At 39.7% G+C, this 20,130-nt stretch overlaps 1 protein-coding gene across 4 annotated transcripts in view; it reads left to right on the forward strand.

The window, feature by feature from the left end:
* The first annotated feature begins 44 nt into the window (after positions 1-44).
* The window catches only part of APAF1 (apoptotic peptidase activating factor 1), an 89,956-nt gene continuing 69,870 nt past the window's right edge, over positions 45-20,130 (forward strand). The window contains exons 1-7 of one of the 4 annotated variants that reach the window (XM_070789590.1): positions 45-292; positions 3,502-3,680; positions 3,848-4,037; positions 4,707-4,904; positions 16,031-16,214; positions 18,203-18,315; positions 18,404-18,535. In XM_070789590.1, coding sequence (XP_070645691.1) covers positions 3,543-3,680; positions 3,848-4,037; positions 4,707-4,904; positions 16,031-16,214; positions 18,203-18,315; positions 18,404-18,535 — 955 coding nt within the window. In that variant the 5' untranslated portion in view covers positions 45-292; positions 3,502-3,542. The other 3 variants (XM_019961138.2, XM_070789589.1, XM_070789591.1) reach the window with 3 other exon arrangements.

Genomic DNA, 20,130 nt, shown 5'->3' on the forward strand with positions numbered 1-20,130 from the left:
CTTTCCCTCCCTCCCGGCCAACAACTCACTGCTCCACAGCGTCTCCCAGCCACCCGCTATCGAGTCCCTTCAGGTGGAAAGTGAAAAGTGACGTGGCTCAGTCGTGTCCCACTCTTTGTAACCCCATGGACTGTAGCCTACCACGCTTCTCTGTCCATGGGATTTTCCAGCCAAGACTACTAGAGTGGGTTGCCATTTCCTTCTCCAAGAGATCTTTCCGACCTACGGATCGAACCTGGGTCTCCTGCATTGTAAGCAGACGCTTTACCGTCTGAGCCACCAGGGAAGTCAGGTGGGTTAGGGGGCATCCCTATGTCGCCAAACCCCTGCTTTAGGAATGCAAGCCTGAGGATACCGTGGCTCCCGGGCGCGTACTGGCCGCCAGGACGCCAGGGGGCGGGGCGGGGCGGGGCCGCGTGCGCCACGTCGAGCGCGCCGCCGCCTGGGCCCTCCCTTCTAAGGAGCGCGGAGCGCCTGAGGGGCCTAGCCGCGCCCCCGCAGAGGGTGGGGCGGAGGCGCTGTCTCGTGCGCGCGCGGGCACAAGATGGGGTAGAGCGCGCGCGGCGGCGGCGGCGTTGTCGTGAATTTCCGGGTGTGTTTATTTGCGTGCGCGGGGCCGCGGCGTCCCAGCTGGGCCGGCAGGCGGGTTTTGAATGCTCCGCGGCCCAAAGGCGGAGAGGCTGCCTTTATTTCTGTGCGGAAGGAGTGTGAGAGCTGGTGGTGAGGAGTCTAGGCGGTCAGCTACCCGCGAGGACTTGAAGTAGCCGCAACAGCGGAATCTAGAGTGGCGCCCGGCTCCCGCCCGGCTGCAAGTGCAGCCTGAGGGAAGGAGCCACAGCCCTAGTGACCCTCCTTCCTTTGTGTCTGGGTTGGAGTTACCACCTCGGCGCCGCGGGACTGCGCCGGTCGCCTGTGGGGGTGACGCCCCCTTCTCGGCGGGTCGGAGGTTCGCGGGGGGTCTTCAGGTACCCCTTGCTGCGGACGCTCAGGTGAGACACCTGTGAGGCCCCGAACTTCCCTGGCATGTGTCCCTAGCCCTGAATTTTTTTTCTGGAAGCCCTGTTGCCTCCTCTCAACCCCAACTTGATTTCCCAGTGAAGACTCTTGTGCGAAGGTTTGGGTAAGTTTGCGTCTCGCTTTTCTTTCAGAATTGGGTTTTCCGTAGGTTCAGTAGCCAGTTTAAGGGACTTAGAATTCTCGTTCAAGGGATACTTGTTAATCATTCTAATTCTGTACCAGGAAGAGAAATATCTAAAAAGGAACTGGTTAACTGTTAACGGTTTTCCTGGATGAAACTGACCTTTATATTTCACAAGAGTCCTCACTTTACGTTGATGTGGTTACATAAAGGTGGGACGCTGAGAATTTGTTCATGTTTCAATGGGGACAGAGTTTAGGAAAACATGTGAAACTTAATTAGTTTTAAGGTTTCTTTAGTTTTAACAGAGCTAGGTAAAGTTGAAAATTAGTTACAAGTGTTCAGAGTGTTTTTTGCCTTAGCTGTTGGACCTCACCTAAAAAGTTTATTTCTGTTTTTGTCAAACCAAATTTTATTACTGTAAAATTAAGGGACATTTTATGTTTGAGATCATAAAAACATTTATTAACACTTAAAAATTACCGTAGCCCTGGTCCTAACCATAACTTTTTCTTTTATTAAGCAGTTTCATGCCAGTACTGGGCATTTTGTGAACCTTGACAATAATGGGGAAATGCTTTGCTTACCTTTGTATGCAGCTGACACATATGGTTGTACTTTTTAGTCAATCTTGAAGCTTAATCATTATTACTCCTCTTCTGTGTGCTCGAAATTACTTGTGCTTGTCTCTTTGCACTCAGTGCATCACATTATAGTTATCTGTATTTTCCTTTTCTGTCAGATAGTGAATTCCTTCATGGTATAATTTAAGTTCTGTAGATTCAGGGCCCTACATAGGAGGGACTCGAATATTTATTGAGTAAAAACATTAATAAGCACATTTAGACACTCACTGTAATACATTAGTAGATTCTGTTTAAAAACTTGCAAACATTCTGATCTGGGGTTTATACTCATTGAGAAATTTGCATCATATTTGAAATAAAGTTGGTAGGAACTTCTGAGTATTATACTATGAAGAATATTATTCTGTTTTTATGTCCTCCTAATCTAAGAAATGACATCAGAGGATATTTTCTGTTGCTTTGTCATACTTAGCAGCTCAGCTGAAACTCATGGAGTAAGCCCATGAGAAATGTGTGAAGACATATCAGCTGACGCCCATCTTGAGTGAGAACTAATACTCAGTACCGAGAATGCTCTATTTAGTTTTATGATGGCAGAGAAATCAAGAAGTTTGTAATTATTAGGACTTCAGTATGATCATTGTTTATAAAGTCTTAAAGGAAGTTTTATAATTGTACAAATGATCATGAGTATTGAAAAAAATTAAGATAGTGTAGAAAAGAACAGAAAAGAAAGGGGAAAAAAATCCCTAAATCTTGATTCTTGTAAGTAACCCAAACATTTTGTTGAACAGACTTCTAAACATCTCCATACATATTTAGATGAGACCAACACACATTTTGTGGTACACATGGGATCATATTTAAAATTTTTTCAGTGATGTGTAATGAGCACCTTTCCATGTCAGTACATGGATGTGTGTCTTATTTTAAATGGCTGTATAATAGTCCATTGTATATATAAAATCTAATTTTTTAAATCCATATTCAGAATGATATTTAGGTTTTTTTTTTTTGTTTGTTTAGGTGGTTTTAATCTTTTTAATCTTACCTAAACACTCTTTTAACTCTTTTTGTGGATATTTTTTGCATACATATATGACTATCTCTTTGAGGTAAATTCCTGGAAGTGGGATTTCTGGTTAAAAGAGAATGCTTACTTCAGATACATCGTATATTGCCTTCCAGAACAGTTGCATCCACTTTGTACTCCCCTCAGGTACCTTTTTTTTTTAAACTTTTTATTTTGTGTTGGAATATAGCTAATAAACCAACCCATTCTGGTGTTTTCGCCTGGAGAATTCCATGGACAGAGGAGCCTGGCGGGCTTCAGTCCATGGGGTGGCAAAAAGTCGGACAGGGCTGAAGCGACCTAGCACACACACACATAGTTAATTAACAATGTTGAGATAGTTTCAGGTGGACAGCTAAGGGGCTCAGCCATTCATACACCTATATCCATTCTCCTTGAAACTCTCTTCCCATCCAGGCTGCCACATAACATTGAGCAGAGTTCCCTGTGCTACGCACTAGGTCCTTGTTGGTTATCCGTTTTAAATCAGCACTGTGTACATATCTATCCCAAATTACCTATCTCTCCTCAGGTATCTTAAAAGAATACTAATTTCCTCACATTTTTGAAAGCATTGGATTTTGTTTATTTAAAAAAAAATTTGCAAAAATAAAATCCTTTCTTTATGTTTTTAATTACCAGTGAGGTTGTACATCTTTTCATATCTTTATTGGGCTGACAAGAATTTGATGTTTTGCCTGTAGCTCATGGTTGACAGCTCAGAGAAAGAAAAATTTGAGGGAAGATGGATGCAAAAGCTCGAAATTGTTTGCTTCAGCATAGAGAAGCCTTGGAAAGGGACATCAAAACATCCTACATCATGGATCACATGATTAGTAATGGAGTTTTAACAGTGTCAGAGGAGGAAAAAGTGAAAAATGAGGTAAAGCCCTCTGAGGCAGTGTATGCTTTCTTTTTGATTTTTAAAAAATTCAGTCTGTACTTTCTTAAAAATTTTTAGAATTTATTTCAAAATTTGTACTGGTGTCCACTAATTTATGTTGCAAATGTATTCTTTATAGTATACTGAATTACTTTTTTTTTTTTTAGCCCACCCAACGGCAACGAGCAGCTATGCTAATTAAAATGATACTTAAAAAAGATAATCATTCCTATATATCATTCTACAATGCTCTACTTCATGAAGGTTACAAAGATCTTGCTGCCCTTCTGCATGGTGGCATTCCTGTCGTCTCTTCTTCCGATGGCAAAGATTCAGTTAGTGGAATAACTTCGTATGGTTTGTATCCACAATGCCTTCTATCACAGTGGCTGTGTGGCTGAACTTTTGGTGGCTGAAATTTTGTTTTATTGTAGATGGTGTCTGCTGGAGAGACTTAACAGTTCAGTGAAACATGCATGTGAAAAAGCTATAGTCTTGTTTTCCAATTCAGATATTTTTATTTGTGTCCATATTACTTTCTCATTTCCTTACCCAGTGAACTATCTACTTCTGAGATAATAATATACATACCTTAATTTTTAGAGATAATAAGATAATTTATAAGCCTTTAAATTTTTCTCCAGTTTTGTGTTTACCAAGTTCGAGCATAGGAAAGAGCAAATCTTTAGAAATCTATGTTCTTGAAAGCAATTCCATATTCCTTCCTTTACACTCTCTTCTCAATCTTTAGTATGATAAAAAGATTGGAGAGTTGGAGAGGGAGAGGATGAGTTAAGGGCAGCTATAAATGGAGATTTTCATTGCTCTATAGTCGTCTTGAAAGGTGTATCTTTTGTTCTCGGTGTTCTGAGAAATCAGAAAGTTAAAGTTAATACGCTAGCCATGTTTTCTTCTCTTGGAAATTCTGGCAGAGATCTCAGCCTGTTCTGTTTGGTTTTTATGGAATTACTTGAGTAACCATTTCAAAGTTCTCTTCATTCATGCTTGTTTTGTTTTGGATTTCAGTAAGGACAGTCCTGTGTGAAGGTGGAGTACCACAGAGGCCCGTTGTTTTTGTTACTAGGAAGAAGCTAGTGAATGCAATTCAGCAGAAGCTCTCCAAACTGAATGGTGAACCAGGATGGGTCACCATATATGGGATGGCAGGTTGTGGGAAGTCTGTATTAGCTGCAGAAGCCGTTCGAGATCATTCTTTCCTAGAAGGTAAGTTTTGATTACCATTGCTGGCTAAGAAGATATTGTTTAGGCATTGCATTAGCTTCCTATTGCTGATATAACAAATTACCAAAGCTTTTGGTGGCTTAAAACAACACAATTATTACCGTGTAGTTCTGGAGGTCAGAAGATCAAATAGCTCTTACTGGACTAAAAGTGTCAGCAGTGCTTAGCTCCTTTTTGAGGCTCAGGGGGAATCCTTTCCCTTCCATTTCCCACCTTTTAGAGGTGCCCTGCATTCGTTAACTCACAGTCCTTCTTCAAAGCTGGCAGTGCATAACATCTTTAGATCTTTTTCCTCTGATCTTTGCTTCTGTCATCACATCTGCTCTGACCTTCTTGCCTCCCTCTTACAAGGGCCCTGTGATTATATTGGGCCAAATGGATAATCCAGGATAATATTATCTCAAAATCCTTAATTTAATTGCACTTGCAGAGTCTATCTTTGCTGTATAAGGGGCCATATATACAAATTCTGTGGAATAGGATGTGGACATCATGGGGAGGGGAGGGGCAGTTTTCTACCTACCATAAGTGATTAAATTTGAATTTAATTTTCTACCTCACCTGTCACAATGAAGCTTGACTACCCAGGCCAGTAAGTTCGTGTGTTATCAGTTGGCACTCATTATCCCTGGAATGAAACTAGTTCCTTTGTATCTAAATTCAAATTTTTAAAATTTATTTGGCTGTGTAGGGTCTTCATTGCGTCATGTAGTATGTTTCATTGTGGTGCACGGACTCAATAGTTGTGGTTCACAGGCTTAGTTTCTCCTTGGCATGTGGGATCTTAGTTCCTTGACCAGAGATCGAACCTGAGTCCTCTGCCTAGCAAGGTGGATTCTGAACCAGTGGACCACCAGGAAAGTCCTTCCCCTTGACTGCCCCCCCATCTTAATAATTGAGGGAATTATATGGTTGAAAAAGTATCTTGAAAGGTTATGCAGCTTGTATCCCTGCCTTTCAACAGAACTGTACTAACATAGCTTCCTGGCAGTCGAGTGTTCTGGCAGAGTGCTGTAGGGAAGATTGTTGGAAACGCAGTTCCATTAATGACTTCCCAGGGGTGATTCTTTCTTGTATTTGGCATCCTGAATCATTAATACGAATTCCATTTCTGGATTAATTCTATCATTTATTTACCTTTAAAAATAAAAATCTTTAGTAACTTATCTATCTTATGTGTAACTCCAAGAAAAAAAAATTGGAAGTTGACTGTAGCAAACAATGAGTTTTTGCAGGCAGGCTTTATAGATTCATTAGACATCTGGCAACTGATTTTCATTGCTTCAAATATTCTGTAGTCAAAAAGTGTTTGAGAATCTGTTATGGATTTTGGCACTGTTTTGGGCAAAATCCAGAAAGAAAGCACAGCCTGTGTATCTAAGAAATTTACTTAACCGTCTGGTAGGAGAGGAAGACAGGTTAACTATGATATATGTGATAATCTGAACATTAGAAACAAGTATAAGGTACATACAAAGTTAGAATAAAGGAAGGACACTTTCCATCGGGGAAGAGAATGAGCAGGCCAGGCTTCCTGAATGACATGACGTTTTAGCTGGAGTTTGGAGAATAGAAACAAGTTTGGCAGGTGAACTCAGCAAGGATGGGAGAGTAGAGAAGGTGGGAAGGGAGTTGGGTAGTTACCAGAGTGAGGAAGGTCAGACTGTGCAGCAGAGAGTTTAGGACATTTGGCAGGTGCACTGCTGACCCGAATGAGTCCCGTAGATTCTCAGGGTATTCCCTAGCAGGAATTTTGTATAGCGTCCTCAGTCTTTGGTTGCCTACAACCATTAGTGAGTTTGGAGGAATTTAAAAAGATAGTTCCCAACTTCTAGTGGTTAATATTTTTGTTGTTGTTGTTTACAATATATAATCACCAGTTAAAATAGTTTGTGAGGAGGACTTCCCTGGTGGCCCAGTAGTTAAGAAACCATCTGCCAATGCAGGTGACACAGTTTGATGCCTGGTCCAGGAAGATTCCACATGTCGAGGAGTGACTAAGCCTGTGTGCTTTGGAACCTGTGCTCTGCAAAAAGAGAAGCCACCACAATAGAAGCCTACGCATCACACCTAGAGAGTAGCTCCTGCTCACTGCAACTAGAGAAAGCCTGAGAGAAGACCCAGGGCAGCAAAAAAAAAAAAAAAAAAAAGCAAAAAAGTTTATGATGAGATGACACAATGAGTGGAATACATGGTAAGCACCTGAGAGTTTTAGAAAGTTGGAGGCTGGGGCACAGCTTTTGTACACACCTGGTTTTAATTTATACATCACAGCCTTTGTTAATGGTGTTGGTCATACTGTTGTCAGAAATATGCCTGATGCCTAAACCCTGGTTTTTCTGTCTTGTTTTTATAGAGAAGTTTCAGGCGACTCAGAGCTATGCAAATCTCAGGGCCAAGGATTTATTTATTCACTTTTTTTTTAACCTCTCCTGCAAAGTTGATCACCAAGGATATTTCAGGATAAAATTGGTTTAAATTTCTTTAGTGTGAAGTAATGGTTTTTGTTTCAATATAATCTTAAATTTCCTTTAAAATATGTATAATATACCAATTTTTAGGATTAAAAGTTCTCTTTAATACTATTTAAATCACTCGATATTATTGGGGTGAATTTTCAATTTTAGGGTTTAAAATTGACCAACAAGCTATGGAATTAATTACCCAAGAATCATATTATATAAAATGTAGTCTTGGAATAGATTTTAACCACTTTGTTTTGAGAAAAGGTCAGGGGTACTGGCAGTTTTCTAGTGTATAATGAGCTTAATTCGTATTCCTAATAAGCATTAGTGAGATCTCAAGTACAGAGGGGTGAGTAAATCATATTCTTTAATTTACAGCTTATTTTCATATTAAGTCTATCTGAGTTTCTTAGTGTGTTCAGTTCAGTTGAGTCGCTCAGTCGTGTCCGACTCTTTGCGACCCCATGAATTGCAGCACACCAGGCCTCCCTGTCCATCACCAACTCCCGGAGTTCACTGAGACTCACGTCCATAGTCAGTGATGCCATCCAGCCATCTCATCCTCTGTCGTCCCCTCCTCCTCCTGCCCTTAATCTCTCCCAGCATCAGTCTTTTCCATTGAGTCAACTCTTTGCATGAGGTGGCCAAAGTGCATACATTTCCTTTAAAAAAAAAAAAATCCCATTCTCATTTCCCTTTCCCTCCTCTAAAGGAAAACACACTCTTCCTATGTGTCTCCTCTATGCAACTACAACAGTACTTCGTTCCTGACACTAGATACATGAGTTTTCCACATATCCAGCAATTCTTCAATACCAGCTGAGAGTCCTATGATTTAATTCATTTCTGATGCTACCTACCTGGAGATAACATCAGATCACACCAGCCTGCCCCGACCCCAGCCCTTTCAGATGACAGTTGCCAGTCCAGGTTGTTACCTGTGCTTCTGAACTATACTTACTAGATTACTGGTTTATTAGACAAGCATAACGGGGTTCCCAGGTGGCACTAGTAGTAAAGAACCGTCCTGCCAATGCAGGAGATGTAAGAGATGCAGGTTTGATCCCTGGGTTGGGAAGATCCCCTGGAGGAGGTCATGACAACCCCCTTCAGTGTTCTTGCCTGGAGAATCCCATGTACAGAGGAGCTTGGTGGACTACAGTCCATCAGGTTGCAAAGAGTCAGATGTGACTGATGCGATTTAGCACACACGCATGCATACAAGCATAAAACTCTGGAACAGCCTGACAGAAGAGATGTGTCAGGCATGATATGTGGGAACGGGTGCAGAGTCCCTGTGCCCCATGTGGATGCATCACTCTCTGTGTACTCCCTGTGTTCACCAACCCACATGCTCTGAATCTCACCCTTTTGATTTTTTACAGAATTTCCAATTACATAGGTGTAGTTGATTAAATCATTTGTGATTGAATGCAATCTCTAACCATTCCCTTCTCCCCAGAGGTCTGGAGGTAGGACTGAAAGTTCAGTAGTAATCAAGTGTTTGGTTCCCCTGGCAAGGTTCCCCTAAATCCCTAGGTATTTAGAGACTTCCCAGAAATTACTTTATTAACATAAACTCAGGTGTAGATGAAAGGGGCTTGTTACATGAACATAAGACACCATTTCACTTTTATACTCTGGACAGTTTCAAGAACTAGGAACAAAACTGTTAAAAGATGCACTTAAGGCTCTCACATGGGAAATTACAAGGGATTTAGAGCTATGTGCTAGAAATAGTGACAAAGATCAAATATATATATTTAATCACAGAATCATACCTCCCCATATGTGATCATTTTGATGTATTTAATATATGTGTGCGCTGAAAAGTCCCATGGGCGGAGGAGCCTGGTAGGCTGCAGTCCATGGGGTGGCGAAGAGTCGGACACGACTGAGCGACTTCACTTTCACTTTTCACTTTCATGCACTGGAGAAGGAAATGGCAACCTGCCGGGGTCCAGCCCCAGCAGGATCCAGGGATACCCTCAGGATGACGGCGTCGGCGATAAGGAAAGTAAAAGGGGAGAGAAAGAGGCTTGATCTTCCTTGGTTTATACAGAAAGCCAGTAAAGCTCCTGTGTTCCAAGGAGTCATCCTGGAAGAAGAACAGAGAGGGAAAGAAAGAAAAGGAAAGAAAGAATGACACGGGGAGACCAAGCTTCGGTGAGCGAGGCTCATAACTTTATTTTCAAAAGGAACTTTTATATCTTGACTTGTACATAGAGGGAAATGAAAGATGCAAAGTCATGCAGAGTCAGCCCAGACATCACATCTGTTTTGTCTTTATCGAAACCAGGATTTTTTTCTGCATACCTTTCCCATAAACAATGTTGTGTACATTATCTTCTGGCCTTGGAGGCCTGTGGACATTTTATGACCCTTTTTTGATAAAGGTTGATCAACCAGAAAACTTATTTTCCCTTGAAGTGTTTTTTCTTTATATTTCTAATCTATGTCAGCCTCAGAAAGTGCTAAACAGAGTTACATTCTCACGGAGCAAAGGTGCAGTGAGTTACAAGAAAGAAAGAACCAATTAGCTCAAAGGTCTGCTGTGGTAATTCCAAGGCTACTACTTATTTTTCTTACATTCCAACTATTTTAACCAATGCACTCCCAGGTGCACAATGGATAAGGGATATGGAAACTTGGCAGCAAGCATTGGCTCAACAATGAAATCTTACACCAGCACTGCTCTAATAGTTTTTAACTCTTCAAAAGGCTCTATATTTTTAGAATGTTTTAGGCTTCCAATGTCTCTCAAGCTTGGGAGGCTGTGAACAATCATGTGCGTAGCTGCAAGAGTCTAGATAAACCTGTCAGGCAAGCTAGAAAGCCATCAGAGGGGTTTGAATTGAAACACTCCTATCATGCCCAGGAGACTTACTAATTAAAGCCCTAAGTTGACTTTTTCCAGAGAAAAGTGGTCGGGGATAGCCCCCTGTTAATATCAGAAGAGTTGGTGAAAGGCACAAAATAGTAGGACAGACAGATTCTGGTTTTGGGGTAGATGCTCGAGCAGGTCCAGGGGGTCCCTTGAGTCCTGATCCGCCTTGCTCGTCAGGCCACCTCCACATGACCTTGTCATGGGTGGGATCTCCCGTGCTGGCTCCCGGCAGCAACCCACTCCAGTGTTCTTGCCTGGAGAATCCCAGGGATGGGGGAGCCTGGTGGGCTGCCATTTGTGGGGTCGCACAGAGTCGGACACGACTGAAGCGACTTAGCAGCAGCAGCAGCAAGTCACTTTAGTCATTTCTGACACTTTTCGACCCTCTGGACTGTAATCGTCAGGCTTCTCTGTCTGTGGAATTCTCCAGGCAAGAAAACTGGAGTGGGTTGCTGTGTCCTCCTCCAGGGGATCTTCCTAACCCAGGGATTGAACCCACATCTCTTATGTCTTCTGCATTGGCAGGCAAGTTCTTTACCACTAGCACCACCTGAGAAGCCTACTTAATCTGTATTCTTTGTAAATATACAGGGTATATAAATACCAGATTTGATTGCCCTCCTATCTGTGCATTCCTATCAGTAACATGTGATGACTCCTATGTCCTCACTTCCTAGTAATAGTAGGTTATCTTCCATCTTTGAGATTATTGACAAGCTAGCAGATGTGAAATGATATCTTAGTTTACATTTCTGTGATAACTTGAGCTTGACCATTTCTTTATAAGTTTTTTAGCTTTTTGAGTTTCCTTGTTATGAAGTTGATACCATTTGTGGTATCAGTGATACCACATCATTGTTTTTTTCCATCTTGTTGCTTTTAAGGAGTTTATTAAATACTACAGATAGTAGGACTTACTGGTTTTAGACTCTGTAAATACTTTCTCCTTATATCATCTGTATTAACTTTGTCCTAGATGTCCTTAATAGAAATCTTTAATTCTGATGTCAGATTAGTCAACTTTTTTGCCTTCTATTTTGTGCTTCCTGAACTTTAAGTAGTCCTATTATCCAGTATCATTATTATCATCCAGTAGTCAGGTATGGATGTGAGAGGTGGATCATAAAGAAGGCTGAGCACCAAAGAATCGATGTTTTTGAATTGTGGTGCTGGAGAAGACTTTTGAGAGTTCCTTGGACAGCAAGGAAATCAAACCAGTCAATCCTAAAGGAAATCAACCCTGAATATTCATTGAAAGATATGATGCTGAAGCTCCAATACTTTGGCTGACAGATGAAGAGCTGACTTATTGGAAAAGACCCTGACCCTGGGAAAGATTGAAGGCAGGAGGAGAAGTGGGTAACAGAAGTTGAGATGGTTAGATGGCATCACCAACTCAATGGACATGAGTCTGAACAAACTCCAGGTGATAGTGAAGGACAGGGAAGCCTGACATGGGGTCCATGGGGTCACAAAGAGTTGGACACAACTTAGCAACTGACAGCAAAAGTCCTGTTATAGTCTTACCATTCATATTTAGCTCTTTAATCTGAAGTCTGCTTTTGCATATCCATTAGTTCAAGAGTAGATACTTCCCTAAAGGTAGAGTTGGACACAACTGAAAGACAACAACAACAAAGATAAATTTTAATCTCTGGAGTTTATGTCTGTTCTAAAATATAGGAATATTGGATGTTGCCATTGTTATAAAACCTTGTTTTTTCTTTTGAAAGTGCAGGTAACTGTATGGGTTACAAACTTCATTAAAACTGGTTTCTGTAGAAACTGTGTTACCTTAGGGTGGTCGGTATAAATTGATGAACACTATGAAGTTCTTAACTATTTCTGTCTATATATTTTTAAGAAACCCAGTTTCTTTTTGAAAGTTCAGCCATTTAATTTGACGAATTAAAAATTAAAAGAGTTGATGAATTTTTCCACCATTTACACGATTGTATTTCAGTGCTGAGTTTCTAAGGATGTGGAAGTTTTCTTTAGAAAAAAGAAAGCTTCTTTAGAGGCTGTCTGTTTGCTTCCTTCCTTCCCAGGACTTCCCTGATGCTATTAGATTATTAATTGCTACGTTGATAAACCTCTTGTGAGAGTAGGATGGGTTAATTTTCTCTGAATAAAGGCAGGGTTTTTTTTTTTTTGCTTAAATTTCTCTGAGTGAATTATAGGTACAAGCCTCATTCAAGGCTAAATTGCTCCCTCTTGTGCCCACAGTCAGGATGTTTGGATTCTTTCTGAAATGTGAAATTTATGCTCCCAGTGATAGGAGGTTTGCAGATCAGTTGGTCTTTTGGTCTGGTTTTTTTTTTTTTTCTGACCACACCATGAATTATTCAGGATCCTAATTCTCTGACCAGGGATCAAACCTGTGCCTTGGAGAAGGAAATGGCAACCCACTCCAATACTCTTGCCTGGAAAATCCCATGGATGGAGGAGCCTGGTAGGCTACAGTCCGTGGGGTCACAAAGAGTCAGACATGATTGAGTGACTTCACTTTCACTTTCCTGCAACGAAAGCTCAGAGTCTTAACCACTGGACCAGCAGGGAATAGTCCTGTTTGTCTTTCTCTCCAAGCAATAATTTGTTATTTTTCTTACATATGTTAGTAATGCCCTAATTTACTCCTAAGGTTAGGAGAGAGACCTTTGATGTAGATAGTAGATATTTTGGAGAAGGCAATGGCAACCCACTCCAGTATTCTTGCCTGGAGAATCCCAGGGATGGCAGAGCCTGGTGGGCTGCTATCTATGGGGTCACACAGAGTTGAACACGACTGAAGCGACTTAGCAGCAGCAGGTATTTAAATTTAAATCTGCAGAGTTCATTAGCCAGTTGTGTCTGGTTACTTTCTTTACCTTGTCTTGAACCTTAGGATAAGTTTTAAAAATCTTAAGTAGAAAGCACAAATTAAAGAAAAACCCCTTAGGAGCACCATGTAGTTTAAAACTGTTTTAAACATTACAGTAGTCGTATTTCCATTTAAAATGAAGTAAAATTTCTTTTCACTTGTCCTTCTTTCTTTTCTCCTAAATTCTTCACTAGAGGTAGTCATGGTTAACAGTTTAGAGTGAGTTTTTCCAAACTTTTTCCTGTGCATTTACACACATGTACATACACAGAAGAGCTGGACACAATTGAGTGACTGAACACTGTCACCAACACAGAACACCACTGTAGCACTAAGCAAAGCCCCAGGGAATTACTGTTTCATAACTGTTGACTTTAACAAGCCTAGAGAACTTCACTAAGCTTTCAGGAGGAAAGAGTAAGACTTGTTGGGACTTCCCTGGCAGTCCATTTGTTAAGAATCCACCTTTCAGTGGGGTTCAATCCCTGGTTGGGGAACTAAGATCACACATATCTCGAAGCAGCTAAGCCCGTGTGCTGCAACTGCTGAGCCCTCATGATCTAGAGCCCATGCTCTGCAACAAGGGAAGCCACCCCAATGAGAAGGCTGCACACTGCAACCAGAGAGTAGCCCCCAGTGGCCTCAACTAGAGAAAGCCTGCATGCAGCAACGAAGACGCAGCGCAGCCAAAATAACAAAGTGTGGGACTTGTTGTTTACCTTCATCTAAGATATAGGCACTGCTGATAATCAAACCGTGCTTAACAGCCCTGCCTTATCTCAGTTACGTGAATTCTTTCTTTTGGTCATTTGTCGTCTTTTAGATTCTCATGTAGTTACTACGCATTTCATTGCCAAATTCTGATCTGGGTCCTTTCCTCTCACTCCCAAGCCTTTGCTGTGCCTTCTAGACTTCCTCCTCTGTGGTCAGGAAACTCCTCTATATCATCAACCTTTCTTAGACCTCCTTGTCGTGTGTGAAACGGGCCAGTTTTCCTGAGGATACCTCCTTCTCTGTAGCCTTTTTCAGTGGTGTGGTAACCCTTTTCCCTTTCTATTTCACATATTTCAGCACCAAGAAATGGGTGGATGCTTTCTTTGCTCTTTATTGCTTCATCTGGGCCTTTAATACTCCTTTCTCCAGCTAATTTTTTTGTCCTTTGAAGCTTATTTTTCTAATCTTGCCTGGTTATGTTATAGCCCTCTGATTGATTGATGATTGAAGTTCTTAGTTATAAATTTAAGTCCTCCTTCTGCTGGCAGTCTTAGTGATTTGATATCTATGTGGATGAGTCATCCGAAACCTTGGCCTCTCAATTCCTTGACTTATGTATCTACAGTGACCATTTTCTTCACTCCCCTTCAGCCATATAATTTACTGATCACAGGTTGGATCCTGGCCTTTGGCATTACCAGAAATGATACCATTTTTGAAATCTTGACTATAAAATTCTATTCCACCCTGCCTACCTCCATCTATTCTATTTTTCAAGTTCACTACAGTTTTCTGAGTCCTATCCATTAATAGCATAATATCCTTACTGTTTGTCTCATCAGCCCCCTCTCAGCCTTGGGCCTAGATTTTTATTGCCTATTATTCAGTTGCTCCTCAGTACATACTCTTTAGTTCTCTCCTTATCTTGAATGAAAGCTGATGGCTTCTCTGTGCTTTCTGTTGCTTTATCCAGACTTTATTTCCATCTTCTTTGCAGAAGAAAATCACCTAACTGAACTTCAGTTTAAATTCATGATCATGCTTTGGCAATTTTACTTAGTTTATTTAGTAGATGTGTAATCATTGTATTGGGCTTCCTTGGTGGCTCAGTGGTAAAGAATCCACCTGCCAGTGCAGGAGACATGGGTTCAGTTCCTGGGTTAGGAAGATCCCCTGGAGAAGGAAATGGCAACCCACTCTAGTGTTCTTGCCTGGGAAATCCAATGGACAGTGAGCCTGGCAGCCTTTGGCCCATAGGGTTGCACAGAGTCGGACGTAGCGACTTAGCACATGTGGCTTGATTAACAAAAATGATGACGATGTCAGTTGACAGTAGCAGTAATAATAATGTCTGTTCTTATTATACTGCTTACTAGTTCAAAGCTTAATTATATGAAAGGTAGTCTCATCCGTATCACTAATAATCTTATCTGTTATAACCTTTTACATAGCCAAATCACATATTATATACATTAATTTCTTATAATAACTGAAATAGGGGTAAACAGTCTTATTCTAGTATTGTATATGAAATTGAAATTAGTGATTTGCTAAAGGTATCATAGCTAGTAAGCAGTAGAGCCAGACTTGAGCCTAACTTCTTACTTGAAGTCTTTATATGAGAATGATAATTAACGAGTTATGTGTTCCCAGGAACCACATCAGTGGTTCTCAGTCAGAGGTGATTTTTTCCCCCCTCAAGGGGTATGTGACAAACTTCGGAGACATTTTTGGTTGACATAACTGGGGAGAGGAAGTGCTGCTGGCATCTAGTGGATAGAGGCCAGGGAGGCTGCTAAATGTCCTGTAATGCTCAAGACATTTTCCTCACAACAAAGAATTATCTGGCCCAAAATGTCCAGAGTGCTTCTGTTGAGAAACTGTTGTACAGTAATCATTGAGGACACAGGACAAAGATTTGAAATTTTGTTTGGTAAGATTTTACTGATACGTAGCAGATTAACACCAAACTTCAGATGATTCACATCTTCAACTTTTCTTAGATTTGGGCTCTGAAGCTCAATAACAGTCTACAAACAAATATAAACTCTGAATCAAGAGAAGTTTGAAGATGTGATGAAATCAAAGATTGGAACAAATCTTTACTGCTGCTTATCAGTAAAATCTTTCAAAGGGGCCTCCTGTTTAAAGACCTTAAATTTATTTTCCTTTTCCTCACCAGATTGTTTCCCAGGAGGCGTGCATTGGGTGTCAGTTGGGAAACAGGACAAATCCGGGCTTCTGATGAAACTACAGAACCTTTGTGCACGATTGGATCAGGATGAGAGCTTCTCCCAGAGGCTTCCACTTAATATTGAAGAGGCTAAAGACCGTCTCCGCATTCTGATGCTGCGCAAACATCCAAGGTACAGATGGTCGTATTCAGTTGATGTGTGAAGTCCCAGTGAGACTTAACTACTGACATCTGGAGAACATCATAACCTTTTCTTGCTCTTGGGTAGAAGATTGAAAAAGAACCTTTTTTCAAAGAGGTTTAGCACAGAGGTTCTTTGTCATTATGCATAAAAAAGTTGCTTTTGTGCTCTTTTTCTTGTATTTAAAAAAAAAAGAAGTGGTTGCCACTGGCGTTTGTATGATACCTGCCGTGTTCTCTCTTGTGTACCATTGTAGGTTCTTAAGAAATATTTCCTAAGTAGGTGGTCTTTATTAGAAAAATGCAAACGTTTTACCTTGAAACCATCATTTCTAATAGATTAACATAGAACAAAGGACAGAATAAGTGTAGGCAACTTGTGAAAGACGGAGTCAGGAAAGATTTTTATTTAATGGGATCCTTCTGTTGTGTTATTTCAGTTTTTGGGTATACATGTAACTCTTCTACTTCCCTATACTTTAGTAGTTTCTTTTATTTCAATACTTTATTAAATAAATACTATTATAATTATGTGCCAGGAAGTATTACCAGCTATTTCATAATTTTTATTAACCATAGGGAGACAGAAGCTTAGTTGTTGCCTTTCTTAAGAGTTAAAGGATTTAGTCAGCAATTTGGTTTCTGTGATCTAGCAGCCCTTCTTTCATTTGTTCATTTAACCAACAGTGAGTGTTGTGCCAGGTTCTGGGTCAAGTGCTACAAGTACGAAGATGAATAAAGCGTTCCTTGTGAGTGTAACATTAAATTGGGTGAGAATTAGGTAATGGCTCTGAATTTTTTTTATTGCCCTGATGCACCTAATGATGCTATATGCTTTCATGTGTAACAGTGGCTGGAGTATGGCAGTGATTCCCAAATTGGTAAGAGGATTCATATCAGGATATTGGGGGAGAGGAATAATTTTTGGGGAAAAAACCTAGTGATTATGATCATACTCACTACAGAGAGCAGACTCCCCTCTCTCTGGTTTCTTTACTAGTAACTCCATTATCTTGCTCTTGCCTTGATAGTCACTAGTATCTATTTTCATGGAGAAGTAGGATTGAGATCACTAACCGCTTCCTCTTTTCTTGCTCAGTAACTTCTCCTTAGTCCTTTCTTTCTCTGCAAAAATAAAAATGATTTCTGTTTAGGAAATTACTGTAACCACTCTCAGATATATCAGACCATGTTATATAAAGGTAGTCATTTTGTTACTCAGCATCATTTTGGTTTATGCTTTTGTAATTTTCCAACCTGTGTATATTCCTAGAGTCTTTTTTTGTAGTGTACAGAAGTAGTGTGCCAGCCAGATAAAAACGCTAGTGTATAATTATGCTGTCAGGTTTTAGTTGTATTTTTTCCTCTAGTTGTTCTGGTGAGTATAAAAGAGTTTTTAGAGGGACCAATTAGGAATTAGCACAGAGGTTCTTTGTCATTATGCATAAACAAATTGATTTCTTGGATGGAAAAAAAAGCCCACTAGTGTACCAAGTGAAAAATAGTATTTGCTGATGCATTCTGTTAGGTTGGAACATATGAAATTGCTAGTTTTATAGGTAAAAAATGGTCAAATATTGTTCTGTGATGCTTTCTAATGCTAACCTAAGCCCAGTTCTTATTTTGTTTGGGTGCTTAAAGTTGGAATTGGAAGAAGCTCCTTATTTGGATAGTTCTTTTTAGATGCTAGGAGGCTTATTTCTAATATTTACATGGTATTCACAGTTCTCTTTTTGTAAGTCCCTTTAATATGAAATGATTTGGGGTGGAAGGAAGGGGAAGTCTCTAAATCTTTTTCTTATTGGTATATCGTATAACGGATACCAAAGAAAAGAACAACCAATATAGACATCTTTTTAAAAAAATTTTTGTAAATTAGAAAAAAACCAAAACACAGTCATGCTCTTTCTTTGTTTTTTTGAAAGGAAGTTTAAAATAAATGTCATTAGTGGCTCAATACAGTTTTTTTTTCTTTTTAAGGTCTTTATTGATCTTGGATGATATTTGGGATCCTTGGGTGTTAAAAGCTTTTGACAATCAGTGTCAAATTCTTCTCACAACTAGAGATAAGAGTGTTACAGATTCAGTGATGGGTAAGTATTATTTTCTTTTTATGATGATTCAATTACATTTAAATATGTGGCATACCAAATTGCTTACTATGTCTTGGTGATTTTGCAGGTCCTAAATATGTAGTGCCTGTGGAGAGTGGTTTAGGAAAAGAAAAAGGACTTGAAATTTTATCCCTTTTTGTTAATATGAAGAAAGCAGATTTGCCAGAACAAGCTCACAGTATTATACAAGAATGTAAAGGTATAATTATTTATTTTGTGTATGAGGGAGTTAATAGAGATATTAATTTACCCTTTTGTAAGATAAGCTAATGAACAAGACAAATTACTTTTTTTTTTATAAAAATAGGATACAAATTCAATTCAAGTTCCCATAGACTATAAACTAGGAGACACTGGAATATATCCAGGGACATAAAAAAAAGTACAAAATTTCATGGTCTAAAGATAGTGAAATTATACAGAGTCTGTTTTCTTAATACTGTGGAATTATGTTAGAAATCAATATCAAAAGGTATTTGAAAATAACCCATATATCTTCAAGTGCAATGTGACATTTACCGAGAGAGATCTTTGACTTAGTATTGAAAGTCTCAATAAAGTTAGAAGACTAAAAACACAGAGGGTGATTGCAGAGAAGAAAATATTTAAATGAGAAATTAATACCCAAATGAGAAATTAATATCAAAGATACTTGAAAAAAATCCTACGTATTTGGTAATTAAATTTCTACATTTAAATGATGGGTGTATCTAAGAATCCATAGCAAGGAAAATTTTAAATTATTTGTAATAGAATAAAAATGAAAAGAGAATTTACCAGTATTTGTTGCATGCAGCTGAAGCTGTTCAACACAATTAAATATAGTGTGGAGTCTTGAATAAGCTGTGAAAACAAATGATGGACATTAGCATAAAATTTTGTGAAGTTTGAACAAAATCTGTATTTTAGTTAATAATACTGTCACATGTTAGTTTCCTGTTTTGTTTTTTTTCACAATGGTAATTCTTTATCTTCTCAGAATCGGATTAGAAGTTTTCAAGCTTCATTTTTTTTTTTTTAATCACTAATATAATGCATTTTCTAGATTTTTAGCAGTAATTGTTGTTCAGTTGCTCAGTCGTGCCTGAACTCTTTGCAACCCCAGGGACTGCAGCACTGCCAGGCTTCCCTTACCATCACCAACTCCTAGAGCTTGCTCAAACTCAGATCCATTGATTTGAGTGATGCCATCCAACCATCTCATCCTCGGTTGTCCCCTTCTCCTCCTGCCCTCAATCTTTCCCAGCATCAGGATCTTTTCTAATGTCAGCTCTTTGCGTCAGGTGGCCAGAGTATTGGAGTTTCAGCATCAGTCCTTCCAGTGAATATTCAGGATTGATTTCCTTTAGGATGGACTGATTGGATCTCCTTGCAGTCCAAGGACTCTGAAGAGTCTTTTCCATCACCACAGTTCAAAAACATCAATTCTTCAGCACTCAACCTTCTTTATGGTCTAACTCTGTTGGACCATACATGACTACTGGAAAAGCCGTAACTTTCACTCTGTGGGCCTTTGTTGGCAAAGTAATGTCTCTTCTTTTTAATATTCTGTCTAGGGTTGTCATAGTTTTTCATCCATAGAGCAAGCGTCTTTTAATTTCATGGCTGCAGTGATTTTGGAGCCCAAGAAAAGAAAGTCTCTCATTGTTCCCATTGTTTCCCTGTTTGTCATGAATGATGGGAGTGGATGCCATGATTTTCGTTTTTTGAATGTTGAGTTTCAAGCCAGCTTTTTCACTGTCCTTTTTCACTTTCATCAAGAAGCTCTTTAGTTCCTCTTCACTTTTCTGCCAT

This window comes from Bos indicus, chromosome 5, assembly GCF_029378745.1.
Source record: "Bos indicus isolate NIAB-ARS_2022 breed Sahiwal x Tharparkar chromosome 5, NIAB-ARS_B.indTharparkar_mat_pri_1.0, whole genome shotgun sequence".
In the NCBI taxonomy this organism is placed as follows: domain Eukaryota; kingdom Metazoa; phylum Chordata; class Mammalia; order Artiodactyla; family Bovidae; genus Bos; species Bos indicus.